Consider the following 15,367-nt stretch of genomic DNA (forward strand, 5'->3'; position numbering starts at 1 on the left):
CATTAGGGGGCTGTAGTTCAGATCCTGTGTTTACTTATTCACTGACTTATATTTTATTTATTAGTTATTTATTATTTATTACCAGCCTTTCGGGAGCCTCGTAATAAACCCGATGAGCAGTTTTACTGAAAGGGAAACTGTCCAACATAAAGAAGAGTGTATGTAAAGATATTTACATTTTTCTCATTAACTCAGCTTTTATTTAAACATGAATTCACATCTATAACTTAACGCACACTGGGTGTCAGATTAGACTGAAAATGCAACGTGTGGCTAGAGAAATGCTGTAAAGAAACTGTCAAATGTTTGTGGAAATGCATCTGTTAAAATGCTTCCAGGTAAATACTTTCATGTGTCTTGTAAAAAAATAAGTTTTTAGGGATTTAAACAAACCAGACTCCCAGTCTGTGAATGTTTTTAGGGGGGAAAGTGGAGTTTAGATGTCTGTTTGCTGCTGTCTGACTAAAAGCTGCTCAAGGGTGTTTTATCACCTCCCACCAGCAGAGGGCAGAGCAGAACAAAACATCTCAACCTGCAAATGGGACACTAATTAAAGATAAGTGTGCTTAACAATAGTGTTACATGTGCATGTTTCAACAAAAAGTTGCATTTATTCTAACATTTTACTTCATTTGTTGTATTTTTGATGTTAAGGTTTAGTGTTTGTGTTTGCACTGTGTCTGCAAATAACCTTTCTTTCTGTTTAAAAGTAACAATAAAGTGAAGTTGAGCATTTAAAACAAAAATCAATAAAAAAATAAAAACAAACTGTTCCTAAAGGTGATATAAACTTGCAAGATTAACATTTTATTTCTTATTTTCATTAATTAATTCATACTCGTTTATAGCTATTTAATATCCAAAGACAATTTCCTAAAATTATTTGGTAACCCCTGTTGGACAAAGCACAAAAATCCCAGAAAAGTACAAACGGATCCGAAAAGATTAATAACCTCCGCAGCCTTTATTAAAACCGAACATGAGCGACTTTATATTAGGTTTGTGGAGTGAACACAAAAAGCAAGCATCTGTGAGGTTGTTTGGGCTGAAACAGTGGGTGTTTTTATTTCCCTGCAGTCCTGCGGTGCTCTGAGTCATGTCTGTGGATCTGACCTACTAACACACTGATGCGTGGAGCAGGAACCATCTGTCTGCGGTCACTCGGGGAAAACATTAGTCAGCGCGGTGTTGGTTTTATTCAAAAAAATGTTGCTTATTCTCTATATTTATTTACAGCTGGCATCACCATATTTTCTTCATTTTTCCCCCCCAAGAGCTTTTGGTTGCCTAACCAAGTGCTTCACACACATAACATGTTAGCACATGTGTCAATCAAGGCCTGCGGGCCAAATCTAGGCCCTTCTTAACATTTTATATTGCCCCGAAGATAACAACTTAAACGTGTTATATCTGGCTCACCAGTCTGGGACAGTTTGGGTTTCTTTAGCTTCTCATTTTGCTTGAAAAACTGAGCATGCTCAGTGAGGACGTCTCATGACAGTTCGCCAACTCTAAAGCCAAGAAAACCAAGTCCAAACTTTTTGGTAATCTTTGACTTTGACGTGGAGAGAACGACAAACGAGACAGATTAAACTTCTGTCCATGAACCTGCAGCCAAGAAAAAATGACCTTTTTCTGGTTTCTCTTTTTATTTCAAAGTTTAATGTTTTCTTTTTTTTTGTTTTTAGTGATAGTTTTAGTTTTTTAATTGATTTAATGGATTGTGATAAAGTATATTACTTAATAATAATAACTGTAAAAGTTGTTGATAGAGAGTAACGCTTAGGAAACAAATTCAGATGTGTCTTTATTTAAGTTAGGTGAATTTTAAAGCAAAGGTTAGTTTTTGTTTAGTTTTTTCATTTTAAATGTGAAATTCAGGGACTTTCCCAGAGGTGTGGAAGCACTTGGCATTCATCAGCATTTTGACTCCAGATTGCTCCGTCCAACATAAAACAAGTCATAAAATGTATTTTCATGGTCGGTGATACGATTATCTTTCAGTTTCCTACTGAGCTTTTGGTCTGAAATTCAGTAAATCTGCTTTCTCTATGGCGCTATTGTGTTCTCTTTCCTGATAACATCCTCCTTTTCATCTTGTTGAGAAATTACAAAAACAAGATTGCATGTAATTGTGTCATAATATATTTCATAGACTCTCTTCCAAAATGGTGCTCAAGTTAATTCAGCTTGTTATGACAAACGTCCAAATGAACGTGTGCAATTATGTTGTGATGTCACATTTATTAGCAGTAATTGCATGTACCGAGTACCTGCCTGTACTTTGAATCGATCTAATCTCCGTTTACGACAGAAAAGATAACAGAGATCCACTGCAAAGCAACGAGGCTTTTTACCAAACTGATAACAGCTCCCTGTCAGAAGTGAATTGTAATGCAACAAATACGCTCAGGAGGTAAGAGCTTTCTAGACTAAAGTGCTCATACTGGATTCATACACTGCTCTCTTTTAAGCCATTATTTATTTTATAAAACAATGAATCTCTAAGATTTTTCCAGAATAAATCCCAGAGTCTTCGAGTCTTTTTGACTATATGGAAGAATTAATTTAAATAATGTTACATCCTGTACCAAGTTCATAGAAAATGATGCTTTTCAATTTTTGAGCAGCTGTTTTATTCTGCAAAGGCTCTAAAAAGCCCCGCCAGAGATATAAAATAACATATTTCTCCACCAAATGTTCAAAACCCTGGAAGCCTGCTCCAGAGAATTGGATTTTTTTTTCTTTTTTTCTTAATGTTTAGTGAAGCATCTGAATCCAAATCGGAAAAAGATGAGAAAGAATTCGGCCCGTCTCATCTGTAAATTCAATACAGAAAATGACTCTCTGAGCTCTCAGACTCGAGGTTTGAATCTGAAATCACGCTACGGGAGTTTCAATTTTGTTTCTTTGCGTGCGTCATGCCCTGGCTCCTTTTGAAACTTTTCAGCAATCGAGTGAAAGTCACAACATTCCAACTAAAATAAAACGATGAAAGTCAGTTTTTTGTCTATTTTGCTTTACAAAACCAAAGTTTAAAACGTGTGAAGAGGAAACAAAAGGACCTCACTAATTTGATCCATCAGTCTGAGTCTCTTTCTTCAACGTCTTGAAGCTGTGATGAACGACCGTGTACAGTAGATGGTATTTTTTTCTGAGAATTAGAGAAAGGACAGGGTGTGTGACACAGGTAGATCTTCTGTGATAAAAAAAAACAACAACTCATATATCTGTGCAAGTGTGCATGTTCCTCTTGTGTTCCTGCTTGGGGAACACATTATGTAATATCCTTTAACTTCTGCTGTGTTGGCTTAGAAGTAGCCCCACACAGATGCTCCTAATGACAGCAGTAAAGATTAGAAACGGGGAAGTGCAGGAAGATTATGTACTAGAACTCACAGAAACAAAATAACCATAAATGCCTCATTGATAGACACAAGGAAAGAGTCAGATCAGCTAATAGAGAGTCAGCTTTGAGCAAAAAAATACATTTAAATTTTTATTATGGTGATAAAAAAACAACAAACCATTGCAGACAATAAGCATAATTTCTTATTAAGTATTTCCTACTAAAAGTATTTTTGATATATACTGTATATCAGTGGTTCCCAACCCCGGTCCTTGAGGAATATTATCTTGCGTGTTTTCATCGTTTCCTTCTTTTCAGCAGGTTTTTGACGTCTACAGAAGCCAGTTAATCACTCACTCATTCAAATCAGGTGTGTCAAAGCAGGGAAACAACTAAAACATGCAGGATGGTGTTCCTCGAGGACCACTGATGTATATAATATCCAGCTACAGGTCAACAAACGTGACCTTTCCTAAAAACGAAACAAGAGACTTCAAACACAAGTTCATCGGTAATTAGGGATCAGATTTTGTCTTTTATGTGGGATCCCACAAGGGACAATCCTCGGTCCGCTTCTATTTAACATTTAAATGCTTTACTTTAGCTCACAAGTAAAAAAAAAAACATTTATCAGGGGATTTTCTTCAGGTTTTGTGGTATAAACATACACATATTTCTAAATGGTCGATATTTTTGACACAGTTTGCTTTTATCAGATCAGGCTTTTAGTTTCAGTTGTAGCTGATTCATTTAGATCAGTCTTTGATTGAGTTTTCATTGCAAATTAAAACCCTAGCACTTTGTGAAGGAATCCATATCATCCAAGACCTTTCATTTAATAGTTTTAAACTAAAGTGATCTTATAATGAGAAACAGAGTTTTTGGTCAAAACTCAAAAACAAGATCTTAGCCAGATCTTGTGTGTTTCAGAGCTCAGAGTATGTGTTATGTGAGTAAGTTTATATTTGTGGTGAACTACCACAGAAAAGTTTAGTTCGAGCTCTCTAAAATCGACTGAGTTGTAGCCATTTTTGTGTTTTTCAGGGTCAGTCAACTCCTAAATTGCAGCTTTTCAGTGTGTTGTGAATGCTTGTAATATAAAAGTCTAAACAGAATCTGGATCTTGTGAAGTTATAAAAAAACAGAACCAGTCCCTTGTATTGATATTCAGGGACTCAAGTGCGAATATTGATTCATCTCTTAGTGAATCAAAGCCTCAACCTGCTGCCTTTTACCAACCAGCTCTGCCTCCGAAATGCTCCTGATAACAGGCCCAACCTTTTCATGTTCTGCATCGCCTCTGAATGATCCTCTGTCGAAACCTAAGTGATTAAAAAAGTGTCTCTCGACCCTTGACAGCAAAAGGGATGTGCTGTGAATTAAAACCGTCTGACGAAAAAAATGAATGTGAAAGCACAGAGCAAATTATTTCTGTCAAGTCACATTGACATCAAAGGTCACTGTGAAGCACCTCTGACTAACTTTGACTAATTAATCCATCTGAGAGGCTTCCTTCTGTGCCAATTGGCCCTCTTGGCTGTCAGCTGGAACTGGGTTGGACACTGATAAGCCGGGTCGGGGCAGTGTCGTTCTGACATACAGCATTTCAACTTTGTCCCCTGGAACCGTCTCGAGCAGCTCTCCCGTTCACACGGCAGCCACGGTGGAGAGAACTGATCGGACTCTCCCGTTCGCTCCTGCTGGACGGTTTCACTGAAGTTTCATCAGCGACTTTAATGTCAGAATAATGACGCTGACAACAGACCTGGTAAGATTGCCGGCGAGCCAGGGTGAATGCTGTTAGAGAAAGGTTTGACCAGACGTGACAGGATGAACTGAAGTGATTTAGTCATCAGATAAGTGAAATCTAAACACAAGGTGGCTGCTCTTTTTGTTAGAAGATGATCGTAACGTTTGAAGAACTCTGCTTCTCTTTAGAGAAATTTTCTACTTGAATGACTTTTGGTTTCAGGGCCATGATGGGATGGAGCTCTTTAACCTTCTGCTCAGGAGCACAGAAGAACCAGCCGACTTCCTCAGTGACCATCCCTGGACTTTGACCATTAACAATGTATGTTCCTCGAAGATTCGGCACAGTTTGCTCCTGAACAGAGTCACTCAGGGAACAATGTAACCATAACCTCGTTAAAAAGCTGTACACTGAGTTTGAAGTGGATCACTGGCATCAGATCTCATTCATTGTTTGGTTGCAAATTATGTTTATGTGTCTGTGTTTGTGTGCTGGTGGGAAATGATCTGATTAGATCGGTCCGCTCTGCAGCAGCGGGGTCATCATGGGATGATTTGAACGTTTCTTCCTTCTTGTCAGGCTCCGAGCCCTCAGAGAAGTGACGCTGATGATTTCTTAGACGCCCTGCTGTTCGACTCCTCCTCCTCTTCCGTGCCCGCTTCCCCCCTGTGGTTGCCCTGCGCCACCCAGAATGGCATTAATGAAGACCCTCTGACAGATCCCGCAGACAGCCCCCATCCCGCCTCCTGCACGGCTTTCCCAGCATTCGACGTGCACGCCTTACCTCAGCCTCCATCTCTGGAGAACCAGCCACCACCGAACGAAGAGAAGCCCGATGTTTCCCTTGATTTTGGTAAGACTATAAGTTGAGGGAAAAAAAAGAGAGATTTGCACTAACTGACTGAACAAGAAAACAGCAAAAGAGATCAAATGAAAATCAGGCTAAAATCAAGACCTTCAAATGATGACACCTTTTGTTTTTGTGCTCTTTGTTGGGAAATAATGAGAGGAAATTTCTGAAAAGAGCAAACATTTTTCACCATTTCAGAACTTTTTAAGCAATGAAGGTTTCAGCAAATTAACTAACGATGTAATGAAAAAACCTTTGTTTCTTTTCATGCTGATGGTCTCGTTCAATGACAGAAAGAGCTTGAAAATATGAAAGAACAAAAACTTGTCAAAACAAAACATATTCTTCTACATTTACAGCTCTAATTTTCTTTTTGCAGGTGAGTTAAGGATATCTGGGACAACTTGTCACCTTACATTTGCCTGTTTAGGTTGTCACAGCCACATTAACTTTAAAAAGATGCATATTACAGACAAGTAAAAAAAAATCAAGGGAAAAAAAACAACATAAAATGTCTCATCAAGGTGTTTGGCTACCACATGTGATTCTAAATTTGAATTATTTCTATATTTCTCTCAAAATCTGCTGCTTTGAAACCGTAAAACCTTAATCTGTGTATAAAAGACGGATTCAGCCATGTTGACAGCTTCATTTATAAATAGATTCTCTCGTTTAAAGAAGCGTAAAGTTTTGCTGTTTCCTCTAATTTGACTCAAATCTAGAAAAGGTCTCAAATCAGCCTGAAGTGTGAACACTTGCTGCTTTGGGTAAAGTCAGTTGTTCAGTTCTCAAAAGTTTATTACAGCATTTAACAATGATCTTTTGTTTTAAAAATAAGGTAAATATAATCTCAGATGTGCAACACTGCACAACATATGATACTTATTAGTTACTGAACAAAAAGTGTGTCACAATGCAGAAACAGCTTGTAGATTAGAACTTTTTTTTTTTACCAGCAACACCTTTATGTGATCACCTATAACTCTATACAGAAAGTGCCCTATAATGGGCCAAAAGTGTTTGTTTGCAGAAGAATTTTGGCCCACTCTTCTTTAAGTCATTGCTTCAAGTCCCACCACAGCATTTTAATCAGGTTTGACATTTTGATGGTTCTCTTGATTCCATAGAACGCCTTTCTTCTGTAGATTTGCTTTGAGCCCGATTGTTTTCTTGATGTGTGGCCTGGTTACCGGTCACGCTTCAGCTGGCAGTCAAAAGCTTGACTGATAGTTTGGGATACAGAGGAGTTTGTGGTTGACTTCCTGCCTGCAGAGCGTTCAGGTCCCAACCAGCCCAAATTATCATCCCTCCACCACTGTGCTCAACAGGAGTGTTTGTGCTGCTGTGTTGTGTTTGGCTATTCACAGATTTCAAGACGTGGATTATGGTCAGGAAAGGGCTCTTCACTGTTTTTTGTTTTTGTCTTTTTTATTTATATCTGTCCTCTCATCGTCTTTAAAATAGAAATCATGTTGAGTCCTGTATAGACTGGGATGGAGCGCTTGAGTTTTTCTTCTTCTTTTGCCATTTCTTTAATCGTCACACCGTTTCTGCTCCTGGGAAACCTGGCAGCTGTCGTGCATGTTTTTCACCTTGTAAATAATCCCTGTCACTGCAGAGTGATGGACTCCAAAATGCTTGGAAATGACCACAAAAGCCTTTCCACACCGCCGTCTCTCCTCTTGTTTCGTGTCAACGTAATGCCCCATCCCAGCAAAAAAATCCAGCTTTAATTGAGGAGATCATTCTTGCTAATGATCAGTTAATCAAGTAAATTTCATTAGCAGCCCCCAGCTGCTACAAGCCCCCTAATTTGAATTAAAACAGTAGGAGTGCACTGCAGTTTTTACAAAATGCTTTCCAAATTTAATTTCATTATTGTTAGATGATGCTGTTGTTTAACTGAGTTGTATTTACCTAATTTTAGTGTGTGTTGAGGACTACAGATTTTCTGTTGCGACCGGCTGAGTAAAACCTCCGAACACTCAGAGGACGGATTTAAGTTTTACCACGACTGTGCCTTGTTGTAACACGTACTATAATGAAAGCAGAAATCAGATTTATGTTAGGAACAGCCTCTGAACCAAAAAAAGCCTTTTTTTTCCGAAGATAAGATCAGAGAGACGGTGGAGCAGATTAAAGCACACACAGGTTTAAATAAAAAATCCCAACAGGTGAATGATTTATATCAAATCTAAACTTGGCTCACAGGTAAGATAATTTCCATGTCAAAGCAAGGTTTAACAAGGTCTCATGGGTCTGTGGGTCCTTCCACATTGCTTTTTATGAACTTTAAACAGTGGGGGCTTAATATTTTTGGATTCTCCCTCCACAGTTGCACTATTTTGAAGTTATTGCAGCACAAAATCAAAATAGGATGTCATGTCGCGGTCAGGTGCTCAGGCTGTGGCTTTCACCAACCTGACAGCAAAATAAACAAAATGATTGCAATCTACAATTTCATTCAAAGCGGTTATTATTATCATTATTATTATTTTTTTTTTGTCAGCAGCAGGAGTGAAACTCCTGGATGAAAAAGGAGCCTTGACGCTGATGAAGATAATTTGCCGACCCTGCTGTCTGAGGTTTTGCTCCTATTGTTCGACAAGAGGCGCTTGTGAGCCGTAACAAATTCAAACTGTGACAAACTGTGTTAACGCTGCGTCTCATCCATCTGATGCCTTCTTCCTCTTCACCTCTTCAGCGTTTTTAACATCTCGTCAGCCTTCTTACCTTCTCTGCCTCCTCCACGCTCCCTCCTTCTCCTTCTCCAGTCTGGCTCACAAAAAGGTTTAACTCAGAGATGATGAAACTTTTAATGTGTTGATTATAAGACACGACCCTTATCAAGTCATTTTATATGTATGTAGACTTAACCATCGCCTCAGTTCCCCCCCCCCCAGAAACTTGTAGACAAAACAGGGACCGTTTGACTCTTTAGCTACAGCAACAGGAGACATTTCTTCCATCACATCCTCCCCAACTCATCAATTTTCTTTCCTATTTTTCCTGGCAAAAAACCCCCCAAAACATTTAACGAGCCCTACAGGAGGTTTTTCTCTGCCAAATTGCTTGAAGAAAATGTGGTGTTTGGCTGACACACAGAAAAAAAACACAAAAAACAAAAAGAAAACCTGTACATTATAATTTCCTGAAACTTTAATGTGGAATTGTAATGACAGAAAAATTATTTCTCTCTTTTGCTTCTTGTTTTCTTTTACGCTTTTTGTTTCACAAAGTGTTCGAAACCTTTGTTCGGAGCTGTATGTTCACTCTGTAAAACACAAAAGGGTGTGATTTTGTTTAAATTGCAATGATGACCAATTTTGCATGTCACAATCACCTGTTCCATTGCTGTTTCTGTGTCATTGTGCAGGCTGGGAGTCAGATGGCTGCCATAAGGAGTTTGGACTTACATGCTACCTCTCCAAGAACCAAGCCCCCCTGCTCGCGCCCAGCCATTCACTCTCAGTGAAGGACCTGCTGTTATCCAACCTGGGACAGGCAGTAAGAGGAGTTAAACGTTTGTTTAAGGAACTGTGGAGTTGAATATCTTACCTGCAGTAAAAAACTTGTTTAGATCCTTTTACTCTTCAGATTTCATTCATTATTTTGCTCATCTCTTCCCGTAACAATTGCAGAAAAAGAGTCTGTGATTTTGTCAGAATTAGACATTAGGGGATTGATAAGAAATATCCATATCATCCAGATTATACAAAGATTGGCCACAGATGGCACTAGACAAGATTTGTTTCTGGTATCTTGCTAGGTGCTTTGCTTTGCCTGTCACTGTACTGTTTAAGTCAAAGCTGCACGTCTTAAATGGCTTGTGCGTGCTGTTTGCTGTGCCATCAGTCCAAAAATGCATAAAGAAGCCTTATTTACTTAAATAAACATATATCATGCACATTGTGCAAACAGGGGATGCTGTAATGAGCCTCCCACCAAGCCTGGTCATGTGTTAGTGGGGGCAAAATGCTGACCTGTGTGCTACCGTGATAAAATTACCAAGTGCTGTCATCGTTCTAGCCAGAACCACACATAACTAAGTAATTAAGTTATTTACAGGTTTGCTTAGTCTAACCAGATCTATGCTACCAGTGTCTGTAGGTTATTGCACTTAAACTAATAGCTTAAATATATATAATGCTGTCTTTTTCCTCATAATTCTGGAAATATTTAGGCATAGATAAATGAGATTTTGTCTAGGCTATACTCATATTTCACCCATAAAATAGGTAAAACAGATTGGTAGACTAATAGCTATTACTTAAAACAGTGTTACTTATAACAATATTGATGGTATATTCTGCTATATGCTGAACCTCTGTTCTGTGTTTTACAGTAATCATATAGACTAATCTAGTCTAATTGTATATTAGACTAGTATTTCCACACAAAAAAAGATCAATGTAATGTCACCTTTATCGATGTGCAGGTTCCAAAAATTAAACAATCAATGTCAAAACGCTGAGCTTCTTAGCTGAGTTTAGTGTTTTTCCTCAGATATTATCATAGAATAAGGAGCTGGACTTGGCCATTCCAGTAGATTTCAGCCGATGAAACAACTCCTGACGCTGATCAGTGACAGAGTTTGGCCGAGAAAAAAAAGTGACAAAGTAAACAACGTGCCAAAATGACTAGGTGTAAAAATATTTCGTTTAGCGTTCACTAAAAATGCTTTGAACATTTTTAGTTTGAGCTGTTTTTACAGTAGATGGTATAAGTTTGCTCTTCAGTGACCCCTGCTCTCAGCAGAGCTTGGCCTAATGCCTGAAGGAGGATTTCGCCTTGATTTTCCCAACTGTGGTTGAACAGATTGTTGTCTAATGTAGGTAAGATACTGACTGTTCATTTGGCTGTGGCTACAGACAAAGACAGTTGTTTGCTTATATGAAGACTGTCTGATTGGGTTTGATCATAACTTCCCCAACCCTCATGTGTGGTGCTTATCTGCTCAACAGTTTGTGAATGGAAGAATGTTTTCTGTCATGTAAAAGTGGTCAGGATATATATAAATGCATTTCATTTCACTCACTCATACAACCCTACTTCAGTAAAACAGAACTCTTTTATTAAATGCTGCATATAAACTGAAAATGGTCCAGTTTTTTCCTATTGACATTCTGCTCCATGAGCGGCAAAACATCTTTAGTGCTAAAGAAAAGTAATCCAGTGAGCTAGTTGGAATGATTACCTGCAATTTTGTTTGACAGGCACAGCGAATCCCCCAGCATTCCTTGCAGGAACTTGTGCTTAATGAGGATGAGAAGAAGCTCCTGGCGAAAGAAGGCGTAAACCTGCCCTGCAAACTGCCTCTGTCCAAGGTAGGTACACGATCCACATACAGATAGTCTCTGTACACACACATGCACGCCCGTTTGTGCTCTAATGCGCCCCCCTTTAAGTCTAAATCTGGATCAGCTCCAAAACTTTTACCCCCCACCCTTCCAACCCACTTTTTGTCTCACCTACCTTTACCTTCCTTGTCCTTTCTTGTTCCCGTTCCTGCGTCTGTTTCATCTTCCTGACAAGTCTGAGGAGAGGATTCTGAAGAAGATCCGGCGGAAGATCCGCAACAAGCACTCGGCTCAAGAAAGTCGGAAGAAGAAGAGGGAATATGTTGACAGTCTGGAAGGAAGGTAGGAGCCGACTGTGCTCAGCATCCTCCGCTCAACATGACATTATTTCTGCACGCCATGGCCTAGATAGTTGCATTTTTATCTGCAGTTATTTGTTTGCACTCTTGGCCCAGCATTTTCATTCAATAACTTCAACATACCCTTACGCTTTTAAAGAGGTGAACCAGTATTTTTGATTTGAATTGATGTAATGTAAGCTTTTTCATTCGCTGAAACTCATGAGTCACTAGGCAAAAATTCACCATAAAGCATTCAGTTCCCAGAACACTTTTAGTTGATTAGAAAAAGCTCAAATGAGGCATTTTTATGGCTTGCCTAACCAAAGAGAAACATATGTTTCTCTTTGGTTAGGCAAGCCATAAAAGTGCCTCATTTGAGCTTTTTATATATTTATATTAAATTGATTTTAAAACCTCCTGGGATTCTTGAACAGCTCAAATATAGGTTTCAGACTATTTCCAATGTTGTTTCGAAAGATTTTTTTATGATTTTTTTGTGATCCAGCTGCTGGTTTGATGACAGGTCAGAGTTCATGTGTCTACTTGCTGGTTTGTTGGATTTGTCATCTTTTCAACAAACGTTCTCCTTTTTGATGGCCGAGTGCAAAGTACTTTGCGCTGCTCCTTATAAAATAAAATAAAAAATCCTCTTCCTTCACCTCTCTGAGTGCAGAGCTGACCTGGTTCCAGAAAAGTCTCGTTTTGTCCCTCAGAGTCCAACAAAGAGTTCATCTAGTGTTTCTGAAATATCTTTCTTTTTCTCCTCAAACAGAAGGTTTTTTTTTTCTTCTTTTCCTGGTTTTGGTCCTCCATTTTTGTTCCACATCAAACCGCTGAGCTGTCCTCTAAAATATTCAGCTTCAGCCTCTTTTATCCATATATAAGTGAGGGAAAGTAATCCAAACCAATGAAATTATGCAAATTTAAATTGAATTCCCAGGATGCACAGAAGGTGGCAAAAATCTCACACAACCAGTAGCTCTTTATAAGTTTCTTTTCTTTCTTTTTAAACAGACAGATTTTAGAGGGTTACTGTTTGACATTGTTTCCCACAATCCACGTGCTACCTCAGGTTTGTCTTTGTATTGTATCTGTTTTGAATATGAAGAAGATTGTGGATCCTTTGAGCAGATTTGTAGTTGTTTTTTAAATAATTTGTGACATGTCTGTTGCGCTTCTTGAGAGCAGCTGTGTCTCTATTATTCCAAAGACACATTTCCTCTATTAGCTGTGACAGCGACATCGATTCGGAGGAGGAAATGTGTGCAAGCTCCTATCCCGAACTGTCATGTTACAGGAAGATAAGAACTGTGGGACATTTTGATACGCAGCTCCACATTCTTTTTATGCCACAATCACGAGCAACATTTAATGCCACAGAAGGCCACCACCGAGTAGCGGCCTGAACTTTGAGAATCTATCAGATAACCGGTTTTATGACTCATTTTGCTGAGTCAGATTAACCCTGTGTGTGTGTGTGTGGTTGTAGTTACCCTGCAGTGTCTGAAAAGTGCCCAGTCTCACAGTAAACACATCCAGAAGCACAGCGGAGCACCTGGAAGGTTCAAACAAAACCTAAAGGTGATGCAACATGACACACCAAAGGAGCTGAAGCTTTTGCCAAGATTTAGCTCAGTTCAGTCATTTTCCTCCCTCCAGGCTGTGGAGAATGATTCCTACCATACAGCCGGCAGATTTATCAACAAAATTGCACCTGCCCGCCTCCCACATGTTGTCTCTTTCACCTTCACACCCCCACAAACAATGCAGGGTGGCAAAACGTGCAGCTGAGTGCAGCCGTGACGCCGTGCACCACTGCCACAAGTCACAGCACACTATTCCTGATTGAGCTGCATCTTTCGGTGTATAATTTGCATCGGCAAAAAAAGATTCAAAACAACTCACTTGACAAGAATAATAAGGGTGCTTTAATGCTTCGGTGCCCTTAATTAAATAGTTTGTGCTTTGAATGCAGACGAACATAAATGATGTTTAATTTTTAATTTTAAATCTGAGGACAGATGCATTTTAAGCTGAAATTGATCAGCTGCATTTTGAGTGAGGCCTGAAAATGATCCCAAAAACCTCCCCGTGTGCTTCACTAATCTATAAATAGGAGCTTTAATAGTCTGCTTTTTTACATCTCATGCCAGCTTGAGGTCTAATAACACAAAGTTTCACAATGGGCTGTGATTGCCGCTGCCGTTGAGCAGAGTCAGCGTTTGCTGGTGATTAAACCAGCTGCAAACGGAACGGATCAACCAGATATTATTATCAGCGGGTGCTGATTCAGGAACACTGATAACGCTCAGGTGGATAGTGGCAAAGGCGGAGGCATATCTTAAAAAAACAAAAACGTATTTGTTGCCCTTCTTTTTTTAATCAACCGTCTGTTTCCATTTATTCACGCTGAGTTCTCCGTCTCTGTCTGCAGGATGTCTGCCTGTAGCACCCAAAACCTCAAGCTGCAGAGAAAGATCCAGCAGTTAGAGGAGACCAACAAGTGAGTTGTCACATGGGCTTCCAAATGCTACAACTACTGATTGCTGTCAACGTATTGGAAGATGATCGTATTTTCAAAATTCTTCTTTTGTTGCTTTTTGAGTTGGTTCAAACAGGTGAAAATGGGAAACTGCCATGAGCAAGAAGCTGTTTGATAAGGTGCTTACTGCCAACACAAATATCTTTAAATGTTCTGATTTTCCCACTTGATTCAGTCAAGCTTAAAAATTAAAAACCCTGATAAAAAAGAAAAGAATGAAACAAGCACAAAGTGCCACAAAACACAAAAAACTGTAGACAGGAACAAGGTAGAGTTTTTAGTATGATCAGAAAATTAGACTATAATTTTAGATTTATGGCTTTTTTTAGGTGTTTATCGTAACTCTTACAGACTTATTTGTTTAACTAAAGTTTTAATATGAGGAGATAATATCTTATATTACATTATGTTCAATTAATAATTTGAATCAGGTAATTAGGACCATGAACTATGAATGAGAAGTCGGGACGTTTTCTTATGGACCTTAGATGTGGTCAGACTTCCTTGTTCAACACAGACGCCCCCTGCTGGTCACTGAATAGAGTTCAAAGTTAAAGCACTTTTTAAATTGGCTGCACTTTTTGGACACAGAAGCCACGCTCGTTATGTGTTTTCCTGTGTACCTGTTTGTGAGTTTGTTTGTCTGTGCGTTAGCAAAATGTCTCGTGAACATGTGGACGGGTTTTTTCATGAAACCCGCAGAAAGTAATCACTGGATGTGCAGCTGCAACTTACTTCTGGAGTCAGCCCCACTCAGGAGAGCCACCATAGCGAAGTAACCTTAGCAAACACGAAAATGGTTGTAACCCTGTCAGTTTTACAGATACTTAGTGAAAGTTTGATGTGATAGAAGCTCAGAGTCTGCAACACATATTCCAAAGGCTGAAATCTCCTGAAATTGTGCTACAGCTCTGCACTTCTCATTCTAAGATGGTCTTAGTCTAAAAGTCGGGCAGGAAAGGCAGAGGGTGATATGCACTTCTTTGCGGAATTCTGGGCTTTTAATCTTTTTTTTTTTTTAAACAGCTTTATTTCTGTTCATTTTTATATACATGACAAACAGTTATATTTGGTACAATATTCAAAACAACTGTGGGTGACAAAAACAAATACAATAGCAAGACTTCAAAATAACCTGGCAACTGTTCAACACAACTGGTCATGCCTATTGAAATGTCAATAAATCAGTCATTATTATTTTCTCCCCTGCCTCCTCCCCCACCCATCCGTCTCAA

At 39.0% G+C, this 15,367-nt stretch overlaps 1 protein-coding gene across 2 annotated transcripts in view; it reads left to right on the forward strand.

Annotated features, from left to right (window-relative positions):
• Positions 1-4,395: 4,395 nt before the first annotated feature.
• The window catches only part of LOC108239471 (cyclic AMP-responsive element-binding protein 3-like protein 3-A), a 16,828-nt gene continuing 5,856 nt past the window's right edge, over positions 4,396-15,367 (forward strand). For both annotated transcript variants that reach the window (XM_017422185.3, XM_017422189.3), the window contains exons 1-7: positions 4,396-5,117; positions 5,322-5,420; positions 5,679-5,952; positions 9,326-9,456; positions 11,166-11,276; positions 11,485-11,591; positions 14,025-14,093. In XM_017422185.3, coding sequence (XP_017277674.1) covers positions 5,097-5,117; positions 5,322-5,420; positions 5,679-5,952; positions 9,326-9,456; positions 11,166-11,276; positions 11,485-11,591; positions 14,025-14,093 — 812 coding nt within the window. In that variant the 5' untranslated portion in view covers positions 4,396-5,096. The remainder of the gene's footprint in view (positions 5,118-5,321; positions 5,421-5,678; positions 5,953-9,325; positions 9,457-11,165; positions 11,277-11,484; positions 11,592-14,024; positions 14,094-15,367) is intronic.

The sequence above is a fragment of the Kryptolebias marmoratus genome, linkage group LG20 (assembly GCF_001649575.2).
Source record: "Kryptolebias marmoratus isolate JLee-2015 linkage group LG20, ASM164957v2, whole genome shotgun sequence".
Taxonomy (NCBI): domain Eukaryota; kingdom Metazoa; phylum Chordata; class Actinopteri; order Cyprinodontiformes; family Rivulidae; genus Kryptolebias; species Kryptolebias marmoratus.